Genomic DNA, 15,294 nt, shown 5'->3' on the forward strand with positions numbered 1-15,294 from the left:
CACTAACAGAAACCCTGTTTTTTGGTATTGATGTGCTTTTACGATTCTATTTTTGGGGTGTGCTATTTGTTTCAAGTTTAGTATAAAAAAGTAATGCTATTTATTTTGTGCAGATTGTGTTGTTTGGAAGTTTGCATCATCATTGTCTAAAGTTCATTTGTTTGTTACACCTGCCCACCACACATTATCATTAGATTTTGACTAAATTCGAATGAATTATGCTCTAAATCAGTTAAAAGATCAATCAGTCACAACATGTCTGATATAATGTGCTACTTTAAAGAGTATGTTGACCTGTGGAGTCATCCCTCAGCCAACGGTTTCTTACAATGACATCATAAAATCTGAACAGAATTCACAGCAAAACAAACGGCGGATCCCCCTGATGTTACTGCAGACGGGGCACGCGAGCAGCCCCCTCCCTCCGTCACATGTAGGCTAATGAACAGCAGGCTCGTGCCCTTGACGGAGGAGCCTTTTGGGCCACAAGAACCGTGTGTACTCACCACTTTCTGCTTGGACACACACAAACAATGGGACACGTCTGGAGTGCTTGGGGCCCAAACCCCGAGGAAGGGCAGATGGCGCCCGGGATCGAGGACCGCACCCCCATTAACATGAGAAAAGAGAGGGACAGAGGCGGGGGAACAGGTACCCTCTCTCCTATTTCCCCCCTCCATAGAGATTAAAAGGGGGTGACTCATTTAGAGGCTGCGGCGCTGGTTTGGAACCCAATTAGGAGCAAGCTGTCAACTCAACAGCAGAGAATATCAAATGTAAGGATCCTGTTTGAAAAAAAAAAGTCTCATCTATGCTTATTCATATTTAAGACTTCCAGTTCATTACTTATTTAGGGAATTTCATTTTGCATGTGCCACATTGGTTTCCAAGAGTAACTGACTCAAGGTTATCTTTTTATTACAACATTAAAAGGAACATATTTGAGTTTTTTATTATAAAAAAGTATTTTGTTATGTGTGTGGCTACAGATCTTCAGCAGAATTGCTGTAATATTTGAGTGAATAAGGTTTATGACGCCTCATTTTCATTCAATTATACCATTGAGTTTAAATGCCAGCAGGTTGAATGAGTAAAATATTTTTTTTATCTCCATAAATCTCAGATTTGAGTGAATATACACACTGGGTATTCATGTAATCTGCAGCTCAGCATTATTACTTTAGTAAATGCTAGAGTTAAAGCAGCTAGAGCACTTATTGATTATTATTTGGGAATTTATATGTTGTTAAAAAGCAACAATATCTAGCGTCACCTATAACATAACTTGATGAAAATGGATTTTCCTGAATCTTTCTGGACCTGGTTAAGATATTTCTTAGTCATCATAAAACCCCTGATGATTTAGAGAAAGCTGCTGTGCCAAAAATTCCATCCTGCAGTATCAATAGAGAAAGTGGCTGGTAGTGTTTTCCTTTCTTTCCACTGGAGGCATCTTTTACCTAAAGACATAAACACTCCTGTTGCTACAGCTGCAGATTGTAACGCTGGAGCCTCTCTCTGGGTGGAATGGGGCCGCTCTGTTGTTTTCACTAAATTAGTCAGACCAACCACAATGGGAGAATTTCTCATGAAAGAAATGTCTTCCTTTTTATGCAAAATAAACCAACTTATTGGGAAAGCTGAACTGCAACACGTTAATTTGCAGCGATACAATAATAAAAATCATTATGATCACAACCGCGCAGTATGATTAAAAAGAAGAAACTATAGAGAAAGCGGGAGAGAGAGTATTGAAATGCTGCAAAGGTGTATTTATGTAGGTGTACATACAGCCTAATGGTCTACAGCAGCGGTCCCCAACCCCCGGGCCGCGGACCGGTACCGGTCCGTGGGTCATTTGGTACCGGGCCGCACAGAAAGAATAAATAACTTACATTATTTCCGTTTTATTTATTATCTGAATCTGAATGATGTTTTATTTTGAAAAATGACCGGATTCTCTCCGTTACATCGTAGTGATACGTTAATAAAGTAGCTGCATTTAAAGCCAAACTGGATTTGTGGGGACGGCGCGTGAACAGAGGCATATTGGACATGTTTCAAACATTAGCGGGGATTTTGGGTGAGACTGAGCCCGAGCCTTCATTCTCCCAGCTGGTGCACGATCACCTGTCTTTGCTTTTAAAAGAGTTCGAGCGCTACTTCCCAACCACAAAAGACCCACGAACTGCCAAGGAATGGATCCGCGACCCATTTGTCAACAAACCAGGAGAATCCAGCATGTCTGTGCAAGAAGAAGATCAGCTGCTGGAGATCGCAAATGACGGCGGCCTTAAAAGTGTGTTCGAGACAACAACTCTGCCGGTGTTCTGGATTAAAGTCTCGGCAGAATACCCTGAGATCGCCACAACAGCACTGAAAACCCTGTTGCCATTTCCGACATCCTATCTGTGTGAAGCGGGGTTTTCTGCAGTGACAGCAACCAAAACTAAATTACGGAGTAGACTGGACATAAGCAACACACTTCGGGTGTCACTGTCTCCTATTACCCCTAGATGGGACCGTCTCGTTGCAGAGAAACAAGCTCAGGGCTCACATTGATTTAGCGTTATGGTGAGTTAATTTTTTCATGCACTTTATATTCGTTTTTGTGGTGTATCTGTATCTTATTTTTGTAGGCATGTTTAAACGTTACCATAGCGACCAGAGAGCGTTAGGGGGCAGAGAGGATGATACTCATGTTATGTTGTTGGCGCGATGTTAAGAGGACGCTGCTAATAAAGTTGCATATGAGTACACAGTGCATTCACGTTTATTATTATATTTACAATATACCACTGTTTTTATGCCGGTCGTATCATTTTATTTTGTTGTATTTATCCGCCACACCTTGAAGGCCTGTCCGTGAAAATATTGTCTGACGTTAAACCGGTCCTTGGCGCTAAAAAGGTTGGGGACCGCTGGTCTACAGCATATTTAAGGTCATATTTTGTCTCCCTCTAGTGGTTACTTGGAGGACAGCTAGCATCTTCTGTACTCCTGAATTTAGAAGGCTACAAACTTATGAGATCTGTACTTTTGTGAATCAAGTGCTTTAAATCTTCAATGTACTCAAAAAATATATTCTACAAATCATTATATTTTATATAAAGCTGTATCCATTTCAGGTAAATTTGTAATGCTGACATAACTTCTCCACCAGGCCATGCTTTATTCCCCAAATATTTTCATCTAAACTGGAAAAACAAAGTTTGGAAACTTGTGTTTGGTCGATTATTTCTCTGTTGTTACAATGCTAATGGTCATTGTATTTTACATCGTTGGAAAGCCTGTTTCTTTACCTTCGCAATGATGTCCAACTTGTAAGGATCATGCATTTGTGGGATGAGCAGCACAGCTGATTATGTGGGTAGCGCCCAAGAAAAATTTGCCAAAATGCTCTAAACAGTGTATTCTCATAAGGCTACCAGGAAGCCTGCAATGACTACCCTTCACCGTCAGGCCCGTTTGCGCTGGTGTCGACAACACAGACAATGGAACCTGAACATGTGGGGGAATGTCATGTTCAGTTATGAGTCCAGGTTCTGTCTGCGAAAGTTGGACGGCAGGGTCAAAGTATGGAGACGACGTGGAGAACGCTATGCTGATTGTAGCACCGATGGAGTAACAGCTTTTGGTGGGGGCAGTGTCATGGTGTGGGGCGGCATCTTCCTCACTGGCAAAACAAGGCTTGTCATCATTGAAGGCCATCTTAATGCAGTGAGATATCGGGACGAGATTCTGCAGCCAGTGACGATCCCATATCTCCACAATCTGGCACCTAACTTCATCCTCCAAGATGACAACGCTCGCCCCCACAGAGCCAGGGTTATCACAGACTACCTCCACAATGTGGGAGTAGAGAGAATGTAACAGCCTGCCAAGAGTCCAGACCTCAACCCAATTCAACACCTGTAAGATCAGCTTGGGCGTGCTGTACATGTTAGAGTGACCAACACAACCACGTTGGCTGACCTGCAACGAATCCTGGTTGAGGAATGGAACGCCATCCCACAGCAACGTGTGACCCGGTTGGTGACCAGCATGAGGAGGAGGTGCCAGGCTGTTTTGGCATGCGTATGGATCTTTCACCCGCTACTGAGGCTCCTGATGGTGTATTAAATGAATAAAGTGTAAAATAGACAATATGTCTTGTTTGTTCCTTGTTACTGAAAGAGAGTTCAATCATCCAATCCACCAAACAACTCAAAACAAGAGTCAGTACCAACAGGAGAATACACTGTTTACCATTGACGGAGCATTTTGGCAAATGTTTCTTGGGCGCTACCCACATAATCAGCTGTGCTGCTCATCCCACAAATGCATGATCCTTACAAGTGGGACATCATTGCGAAGGTAAATAAACAGGCTTTCCAACGATGTAAAATACAATGACCATTAGCATTGGAACAACAGAGAAATAATCCACCAAACACAAGTTTCCAAACTTTGTTTTTCCAGTATATTTTGCATTCATCACGGTCATACTTTATCGCCAAAAAATAGCCAAAAACATTTAGAGCATAAAGCATAGTATGTTTACCAATCGTAAGGTACTCTTTTGTTATTTCCTTACTTAATAAGGTACCAATAAGGTGTAAAACTTTCTTTCCTCACTACCAGGAGGTTAAGATTCAGATCACAAAGACCATTCAGTGACAAGAAGCCGCCCTGCTACCTCAGCAAAATGGCCTCAGTCTTAGCTCACATCCTGAGCTCTAATTTCAGGCTTACTCCAGACACTGGTCAGAGGAGCAATGATAGGGTGAACAAGCCTACCTGGTAGACTGTGGCCTTGAAGTTGACTGTGAGGGTGTCATCAAAACCAAAGCACCAACCACTGGTTTGTGGGTTGTAGCCATGGCTGCGATGCTGTGGAGAACAGAATAACCAAGTCGTCTTTGAGTTTAAAACTGGCATATACATCCAAAATGTGGCATTGATTTTGTGTGCGACCTTACCATGAGGAGCTTGAAGTTGCATTCACATGGTATACCTCCACATTAGACGGGTCACTCCTCCAACTGTGCAGAGAGAAGACAAAAGTGGTGATACATTTAATACTGCAGGAAGCTGCACTCTTTCTATGTTGCTGTAATCAAATGCACCCTGACACATCAAATTATTATAATTTCTGGACATTGCATTTATTAATGCACACTAGAAATGACAGTTGCTGTGGAACATCTCAGTAAAATTATGTATTGGTATGTTTATACTTGCACCTTAATTTATATTTCATATTTGCACTATTTCCTACTTTGTACTGCAGCTGCTGCACAACAATTTCCCTAATTTAAGTGGGGGTAGGCAGTATGTTTTTGGCATCATTGGGCAAAAATTCCACAATAACCTTTCAGCATATTGTAATCCAAGTGTTCTGAGAGAAAACAAGACTTCTGCACCTCTTCATGGCTCTGTTTTCAGGCTTTGAAAAATCTAGCCCGTGACGGGAGACTTTGGCCAATCACAGGTCATTTCAGAGAGAGAGCGTTCCTATTGAACATTCCTATTCGCTGTGCTCCGGCTGGTGGGCGGTGCTTGGTATTTCCTCAACTGTTCTCAACAAGGCTGCCGGGTCACAAACCTTCTCATTTTACAGCTAAACAGTACACTACAAGATGTTTCAGAAAAGATTTGAGACGAGAAATAGGCATTACAGTAACAGAATATAGATTAATATTTGATCAGCGCTGCCTAGTTTGACCGTTTAATCGGAATTTGCGGGTGATTGACAGCTGCTCAGAGGGCAAGGCTCCAGCTCGGCTCTGATTGGTTGTTTTCCTCCAGTCTGTGAAATCTTGCAGATGCCATTAGGAGCACAAGGACACCGGAGGACACAGAGGTACATGATTTTTTTTTTCAGATTACCTGTCTCATGCACTACTGTCACGATAAAGTGACCATTTTACAAAAATAACTTTTTCAATCAGATTTGCTCAGACATTTCTACCTACTGCTGCTTTAAGCTCTTAATTAAATCATGATTAGAATATTCAGAAAGAAAATTGTCAGTAATGTGTTAACCTGCAATGAAAAAACACAAATTGTATATATAGGCCTATACTCATACGGTAGATATTCAGAGTAACAACTAGAGAACTATATTAAAACAACAGTTACCACAATGTAATGTGACGTTGGGACTGGAACTATCGATAAATCTATTGACATAAATTGTCATTAAAAAAATATTCTCTAGTTGCAGGCCTAATATTTCTGGCTATAACTTCCTAGCATGAGGATCAGTGAGGCTCATTATAATACCGACAGAGCTCTCCTCCCAGTCACTCATCTCCGCCCCAGTCGTCTTGGAACTACAGCTCGGAGCCAAGGACTATCGAAGGAGGCTAGGACACGCGTCATCAATACGTAATATATTCTGGGTATTACACATGCGCAGTAAGATCTGCTTCAGCTTCAGTTACGCTGCGCATGCGCTATACCCTGTATCCCAAGACCAGTGTCCTAACCTCCTTCTATAGGCCTTGCTCGGAGCCCGGATGCGCCGCCATGCCGACTCTCTCTATCAGCGAATGGAATAATTTATTCACCAACCTGCCTGACTGACTGACACTGGGCGAACTAGAGGAGTTCACTGAACAAGTCGACCAGACAGTTTTGGGGGAGACAGAAGAGGAGCCTTTTACGGGCGGACAGACTAGCCCGGGTTGACCCGCGCTGCGTTTTAACTGGCGTGTTTGCGTTGCTAGCCAACGTTGTGTTGATGTAGGGACACTTGAGAGCTAGCTACGTGCTAACGTTAGCTCCGAGTCGAGAGAGAGAGAGAGAGAGAGGGAGAGAGAGAGAGAGAGAGAGAGAGAGAGAGGTAGTGACAGTCCGGCCGGAGGCGGGGACAACTGTGAGGTGAGACTGTTACTTTGATGGTGACTACACTGTTGACTGTTACGCATCTAGGTGGCCATCTGGTAGATAGTATCACTTTGATCAATGTGACTGAGGGTTTTAGGGGGTTTCAGGCAGCAGCACGTCGAGGTGGGTACTTCAGTGTTTGTCTAGTAACTGGCCGGAGAGGAGCTGAACGTTTAGTCGACGTTCTGGCCCGCGATAGAGCAGCTAAGAGCTAGCTGTGCTAACTAACTAGATAACTGTCCAACACAGGGACTCCTCAACTTTTCAGATCACTGAGTAGACACGCTTCAGATGTCAATGTAATAACGACGTAGTCCTCTGCATCTAAAAATGTTGTTATTATTGTAATACTATGTTAGAAAAATGACAGTGTAAAGTGTTATCTAGTATTCATCCTATTCTGTAAATACAAAGTGATTGACCACCATGTGCACTTCACTGACCCTCGTTTTTTTCAGGCGCACGTCCTTGGGACTTAAAGGGGAACTACGCCCATTTTTAAACTTAATACATGTTATTCCTATAGTCTAAGACAGTCCAAAAAATATATGATTAAAAATGAACATCTCTCTCCTACATCCAAAAACTAGAGTGCTAAAACTCAAAATGGTGATGTCATTGGGTATAAAGTAAGGAGCTGCTCCATAGACAATGAATGGGAGACTGATTTTGTGTTTGTTTTTATACCCACTCCCCCTCACTCACTCATCTTCAACCGCTTTTCAGGGGTCGGGTCGCGGGGGCAACAGCTCCAGCAGGGGACCCCAAGCTTCCCTTCTCCTACCCTTTCCCTTTTTATACCCAAATGAGCGTTATTAGAATGCTCTCAGGTGGGAAAGCAAAAAGGTACCCATATACTCAGATCATTCCCCTAGGTGTTCTCAGTGTCATCTATTTTAACGCTCTAGTTTTTGGACTTGGGAGAGAGTTTATGTTTACTAATATTTTTTGGACTGTCTTAAGCTGGGCATACACGATGTACGATTTTAAGCCTGTTTCTGGCCCAAATTTTGAGCCACACGACACCCAAATTTCAGCTTCGTCAGGCATCGTTTGCCGTGCAGTGTACGGGGGGAATAAAGACCGATAAGACTCCTCCCGACCGGCCGTCGGACAGTCGGGTGAATTTCTGACATGTAAGAAATTTTGATCGGCCGTCCACAGCCTCTCGCACAGTTGAAGCAGAGCCACGAGCCGATTCCCCAACGTCAGTGCCTTATTTCTGCTTTTCTTACAGTAATCAGAGAGTATCTATCAAAATAACTATCTACAATAGATATTGTAAAACGTAGCAAGCTTACCTCCAATTCTCTCTGCAAAATGGTCAAGCCATACTGTCCACATCTACCTAACCACCTGCAAGTCCATATACGCCGGCACCTCTTTTTTTTTTCCCAGCAGACAGGATGGCACAGATGATCAAGGCAGCACGTTTCTGCCTGGTTAGCATTGTGACCCGTACAGACCTCTGCTAGCAAACAAACTTAACCTGCCTATGAGCTTTCAAGTGTTTTTTTTTTCTATTTTACGCGTGCAGTGTGAGCACTTAGGTTGTGGCTGACAATCGGACCGTACAGTGTGAGCACATAAATCGTGAGCTTTGGCTTTACATTGCAAACATTCTACTCGTACAGTAGGAGTAGGAATTGCACAACATTTCTAAACTCGTACAGTGTATGCCCAGCTTTAGACCATTGGAAAACATGTATGAATTTAGAAAATTGGCGTAGTTCCCTTTTAAGTTTGAGAATCTCAGAAGCATTATCTAGTAGTTGTGTTGGTATAATTGACTTTACATTGTAGTTCTGTGAGTGTAGTTGCAGCGATAAGGATGCACCTCATTTTATTTAACATTGTTCACTATACTTAAGGATTTATGCTATTCAAGTTTTTTATTTGACAGTTTTTTTTCTGTGACTTTCAGATCCAGAACAATTTCCATGTCTGCAGCAGTCCTGAAAACCAAAAGAGATGTCTGTTGATGAGGATACTGTAAAAACTGGCAGTCCACAGGCCAGCTCAACTTCATCTATGCAGCTCTCAGAATGTACCGGAGGTTACAGCAATATATCTGTGATGGTGGAGGGTACCGCAGCCACCCCTGATTTTGCAGCTGCTTGTCCTGTCTCAGGCACCGAAGCCTCACCAAAACACACCAGCACAACTGACGCACTCACCCAATCAGACGACGCCGGACAGGTAGCCAGAGGGAACGAGAATAACATCAATCCCAGGAACAGCTTTCATCATTCCAAACAACCACAGCAAACAAAACTTACGAAGCGCCGCAACACTGCAAACTCTAGTTTCAAGCATCCCACATCTGGCAAGAGGAGACGAAGGGCCAACTCTGAGAGCGACTCCGTCCTGCCTACCAACTTCCTCTTGGGTGGGAACATTTTTGACCCACTGAACCTCAACAGCCTGCTGGATGAGGAGGTCAACAGGGCACTCAATGCGGAGACGCCCAAATCCTCACCGCTGCCGGCGAAGAGTCGAGACCCCGTGGAGATCCTCATCCCCAGAGACATCACAGATCCACTGAACCTGAACAGCGGGATAGCAGACGGTAGCTTTTTGGTGTCCCCCTTCAAGAGTGGTGGCAGGAAGAGACACCGCAACAGACACCATGGAGGAGGAGGCGGAGGTGGGGGTGGGATTGGTGGTAGTGGGATTTCAACCACACAGATCAACCTGTCAGAATCAGGAAAAAGTGAGGTCAAAACTGTCACCTCCACACCGCTTCCAGGTATGTTAGCCTCATGTTCTGCACTAGAGGTCTCCAAAGAGTCCAACAGTTTCTCCAGCATCACAGGGGATTCCCGCGAGCACTCAGCTGACAACTCATCCAGCTGCAAGGAGGAGATGACATCTGTGTCTGTAGAGGAGTCCACTTCCTCCATATCGGGGGCACCAAACCAGCACACAAGCAGACGCAAGCGTAGGCGTAACTCTGGCAAAGTGGAGCCCCCTGTCACCCATTCTACGCCAATCGGAAAGTCTGTATCAGGAGACAGGAGTTTTGGAACGGGGGGATCGAGACATTCCCAGTCCTTCCACACACCAAGGAGTGGTTCCAGAACAGGGCCAGGAGGTCGTCAGCACCAGCAGCCGCACAACCAAGCGAAGGAGCAACAGAAGAAGAAGTTCCAGTTTGGGAACTACAACAAGTATTATGGCTACCGTAACCCAGGCGCTAGTGAAGATGCACGGGTACGTTTGCTTCGTCCAGAATGGTTTGAAGGGAAAGACGTTCTGGATTTGGGATGCAACTCAGGCCACCTGACACTCTATATTGCCAAAATGCTAAGACCCGCCCGCATATTGGGCCTGGATATTGACAGCGGTCTGGTACATGCAGCTCGCAAGAACATCAGACATTACCTGTCTGAACTGCAGACCCAAGAGGCCAGGCATGCGATGCAGGAGAAAAAGAGCACCAAACAGGAGGAGAGGAATGGAAACAAGAGTCTCACGGGCGCAGACAAGAAGCACAATGAAGCCGAGAGCAGGGCTGAAAACGGGAAACCAGTGAAAGGACAAAGTGGCCCTGCAGAGGCTGTAAATGACACTGACTCCTGTCGCACAGATGAGGCAGGGACCCAGAGGCAGGAAGGCAAAACAGAGGAAACGGAGCAGGCAGATTGTGATTCATCCCCCCCTGATCACTCAGTGAGCTGCTCTTTTCCCGTGTCCCTACGGATCTCCAGGGGGCCCATCGCTGCACCTCCACTAACAGAATCATCCACCACGCGGCCCGGAGAGTTCCCCTCAAATGTGTCCTTCATCAAGGTAAGACGGTGTGAACATTTGGTGGCAGCATGAACAAGGTTCTCATGTTATTGCATCTTGGGAGCCGAGATGAAGGTCAAAATGAAATCAGTATTTCACAATTCGGCACGGTGTGTGTCTTATTTATTAAGACTAAGCAGTAGCAGCATGATGTAAAGAAACCAGCCCTTGTCCATTGTAAAACATATTAAAACACACCCAAAAACACTGAGGGAGGCTGCATGTTACGGAAACACTGACTGATTTCACAAGAGGACTTGACATAAATTGTGCACCCAATTATTCTCCCTGGAACCTGATGACAATGATAATTGTCTTGGCTCTATATTAGGGATAGCATTGTCACAGCACGGTAAGTCAGTTCCATTATCGCATGCAGGTAGCACCTTGTAGCTTATATGGACGAGATGTATAAGGTATTAACTTACCAGGAAAATAAAAAGCAGTTTTGAATTGCTAGCAAGTTAACATTGTAATTGAGTATAGAAATTTAAATTGAGTCTACATTTATTTATCAGTCTTACAGATTTCATATTTAAAATGATTGTCATTAGGCCTACAAAGGTGAATACATTAGGGCTGCAACTAACGATTATTTTCATTGTCAATTAATCTGTCGATTATTTTCTCGTTTACTTTTTGGTTTAGAAATTGTCAGAAAAAGGTGAAAAATGTTGATCAGTGTTTCCCAAAGCCTAAAGATGACGTCCTCAAATGGATTGTTTTGTCCACAACTCAAAGATATTTAGTTAACTGTCATAGAGGAGTAAAGAAAACCAGAAAATATTCACATTTAAGGAACTGGAATCAGAGAATTTAGACTTTTTTTTCTTAAAAAATTACTAAAACCAATTAATCGATTATCAAAATAGTTGGCGATTAATTTAATAGGTGACAACTAATCGATTAATCGTTTCAGCTTTAGCATAAATCAAATATGTTCACTAGATCCTTGAGGACATTGGACTACGTTTTCATGATTGGATGCATTGTTGGAAAGTTTCAACAACATTGGGAGTTTTAAAACATTTGGGAATCAGTGGGAACTTTGGCAAATTAATTACATTTTAATTCAGTTGTTGTTGTCTTGTTTTTTTTAACAAAAACTACTCTGCTCTCAGTCAAAAGGACACAGGTTTCTCTCCTCATATAAAAGTTAATACAGATATATAAAGCAATCATGTTGGCCAGGATCTTTTATGGTTAGATTATTTAATAAGGAAGCATCTGCACCAGTTTCATTCTCAGACTCACTTCAATTAGACTGAGTACGGAGGGAATTACCACTAGTTTGTCCACCCTTAACGTTTGTGTGTCTGTTGTACACCTCATCATGTGTGTTTCCAACCAGTGGCTCACTATTGCCTGAAGAAGCTGCCAGTGATTTTGAGAACTGAAATATGGAAGCAGGAAAGGGGAAGCAGCAGTGTGTCCTTTTCACCAGGTTGATGTTGCAACGTGGCTGGAAGCATTTCTAATGGCATCGACCTATCGGTGCCACCCTTGGTGGAGAATTTTACAAATGTTACGGCAGCTATTCTCGTAAATACAAAGGTTTCTCATTAAGGGTTTTATTATTCTAATTTCTATCGAAGTTTCTTCTCTCCACTTCACTTACAGGCTTTGTGTAAGCAGATACATGAATTGGTTGGATGCAGAAAGCAAAGTGTTTGTGAATGAAATCGATAACTGCCTCCTCCCTGCTACGAGCATTAGAGATAATGGCAGTGCAGCACAGAGCTTATCCTGTAAATGAGTGAAAAGCCTCAAGACGACCGCCTGAGTCCCCTCAGCCTGAACAATACAAGATGGATTTTAGGGAGAAACGTCAGACTGCCTAGTATTTGTTGGACAAGTCCACCCTGGTATCAAGTTAGAGTGTGGGAAGTTGTAGGGAAGCATATTTAATTTAATACAGCAGGTGTTTGTGTCTTGTATATCAGTCCATATATCTCTGCATTTGAGAAGTGGGAGCCAGCTAGAGTTTGGCATGTTCACTTGATAAATGACTCGATTTGTTGAATCAATTATTACAACAAATCCCCTTCTGGATTTCCCTACACACAAGCTTTCATATTAATCTGGCACCATTTGTAAGTCAAATGGTTTCACAGAGCAGCAGTCAAATTTGGTGGGTTATCTTCCTCAATAGCTCATGTGTTAGTTTTTGTTGTCATCCCCAGCTTGAATTGGAAGATCACCTCACCTGTTCAATGTTTATAAGAGCCAAAGAGTCAGCACCACACATACAAATACATACAACATTTTTAAATGCATCCTATAATTAGATATTAATTACAGGATGCATTTTAGGGAGGCATCGATCCGACCTTTTCAGTCCTGATACCGATAGCGATACCTGGGCTTCGGTTATCGGCCGATACCGAGTACCGATACCACACTGTGTGGAAGTGACTGGGATCATTCTTTAATGTGTAAGGCAACATCAGGCCTGATTTAAAACACTGCTTTCCTAACTTTGTAAAACAAACTGTGACCAATAAATACATACATAGATACAGTATACATTTATTTAATTGTTCTTTATTATTAAAATAACAAATCAGCAACTTGGTAGAAAATCTTCAAAATTAACAGAAATTACAATTCAGGTGTAAAACTTTTAAATACATTAGCAAATTGGTCAAAACTTAAACAGGAATTAAAATTACAGTATACGATGTAAATAGTATATGAACATTGACTTGAATAGATCAACCCCATTGTTACCAATACCCGATCCAACTATTTGAGTCAGCATCGGCCCAATATCCGATCCAGTATCTGTATCGGTGCATCCCTAATGTATTTAAAAAAATGTACTTATAGCCTCTTGGTGTTATGGTCTTTTTTACTTTTTATTGTTTTTATGCGTCCTCTGTTAAGCACTTAAAAAGAATGCTTCTCTTTGCTGTCCCCCAACAATTGGGTTTCTCATTCTGACCATAAACTTGCCCGATATGCAAGTAATGGTTTGTTGACGAGTGGATCGACCTGCACATCACTGCACTCTGCTGTCCAATAGACCAAAAAACAAATTTAAGACACTTTCATAAACGTCAGTCAAATAAGATTTTCAGAAACCAGATTTTCGGCTTTGGCCATACCCCTAATGTGTTTAAGTCTGTACTTTATTACAGTCATAGTGCTGAGGAGTTTGTCCTGTCAAGGCAATGTTTTTCTGACCGCACCTCTTCTCTCCTTTAGGCCAATTATGTACTGGACAACGATAATCTTCTTTTGACTCAGCGGCCAGAGTACGACGTGATCATGTGCCTGAGCGTCACTAAATGGGTTCACCTGAATTGGGGAGACAGCGGCCTCAAGCGGCTCTTCAAGAGAGTCTACAGACATCTCCGTCCTGGAGGCATGTTCATCCTGGAGCCGCAGCCCTGGGAGTCCTACGTGCGGAGGAAGAAGCTGACGGTAAGAAATCGAGATGGCAGGTAGCTGCTGTGATGCAAACCAGGAGATTTGTAGCAAAGCAAAGACACCTGGGATATACCCAGTGCACTTTGTGATTTTAAAGCTTGGTTTGATCGACTGAAAAATGTGTTTTCCCTCTCATTTGACAGGATGATATCAGCAGGAATTTTCACAGCATCCGCCTCAAACCTGACCAGTTTGCATCATACCTCACAACAGAGGTGGGCTTCACCAGTTCCGAGTACCTTGGGGCCCCCAAGTGTTCAATAAGAGGTAATTCACTCATTTGTCAGAACCCATTTATGCATTACATGTTATTCACCACTGTAAGCTTGATGTCATTTACAATGTTTATTTTTCTCTATCACATCAAGGTTTTCAGAGGCCAATTTACTTATTTCACAAATGACCGCTCCTGCCTTGAAGATCGTTGAATGTGAGTAGCCTAAGCCACCACCACCACACATACAAGCCAGCCAGCTGCCCCGGACTGCAAGGAATCATCTGAGTCCTCAACAGCTACTCCAGCTTTTCAGACGCTGGAGATGAAATTCAGAGAGGAGAATGGGACCAAAAGTGGAATTAATTTCGTAAAGATGAGCTCTGTCGAATCAGAATCCTCCTTGACTACAAATCCTTAAAAAGTAATGGAGTGAACTCAGATAGGACTCCACAATGTGTATAACCTGGAGCCAAACACCATAGCTTGATGGCCAGACTGTGGAAGAGGTGCTCATTGATCATTTCCTTGGACTATCCTTGTGCTAATGATGCTCCAGTGTGATGCACGGCCATAACATGTGTTTGAAAAATCTTTGGCCATATATCTTTACTTTCATAACTTTGTTCTGTGCCACCACATCACCACACATTATACATACTGTATTAGGGTTGGGCGATAGGTCAGACTTTTCCAATTGGCCACCACATCACAAAATTTACTCCCAACTGTGTGTTGCACCTGCAAAACTGTAGCACACCACTGAATTACAAAGCCATTAAACAGATCATACTGACATGACGTCTCTTGAAAAGCCACACTGGAATGCAGGTGATGTGTTTTGCACTCTGTCGCATCCATCACAACTACTGATGACATAGAAATTGTGCTCTTAGTAGTTAAATATCTGCATCATGTTTGTCCTGTTGCAGCAGACATATAAATGCAAATATTTTGGAGAATTTCAAACGGTCAAAAAAATT

At 42.9% G+C, this 15,294-nt stretch overlaps 1 protein-coding gene across 2 annotated transcripts; it reads left to right on the top strand.

Moving 5' to 3' along the window:
• Positions 1–6,482: 6,482 nt before the first annotated feature.
• mepce (methylphosphate capping enzyme) lies at positions 6,483–15,011 on the top strand. Of its 2 annotated transcripts, none has more exons than XM_037748152.1 (5): positions 6,483–6,867; positions 8,798–10,665; positions 13,873–14,091; positions 14,241–14,364; positions 14,466–15,011. In XM_037748152.1, exons 2-5 carry the CDS (start codon positions 8,845–8,847, stop codon positions 14,498–14,500), a joined length of 2,199 nt encoding a protein of 732 aa, XP_037604080.1. In that variant the 5' UTR covers positions 6,483–6,867; positions 8,798–8,844; the 3' UTR covers positions 14,501–15,011. The 2 variants fall into 2 exon arrangements, with proteins under 2 accessions (XP_037604080.1, XP_037604081.1); XM_037748153.1 differs by lacking the exon at positions 6,483–6,867 and adding an exon at positions 6,874–6,996.
• The last annotated feature ends 283 nt before the right edge of the window (positions 15,012–15,294 follow it).

The sequence above is a fragment of the Sebastes umbrosus genome, chromosome 17 (assembly GCF_015220745.1).
Source record: "Sebastes umbrosus isolate fSebUmb1 chromosome 17, fSebUmb1.pri, whole genome shotgun sequence".
Taxonomy (NCBI): Eukaryota; Metazoa; Chordata; class Actinopteri; order Perciformes; family Sebastidae; genus Sebastes; species Sebastes umbrosus.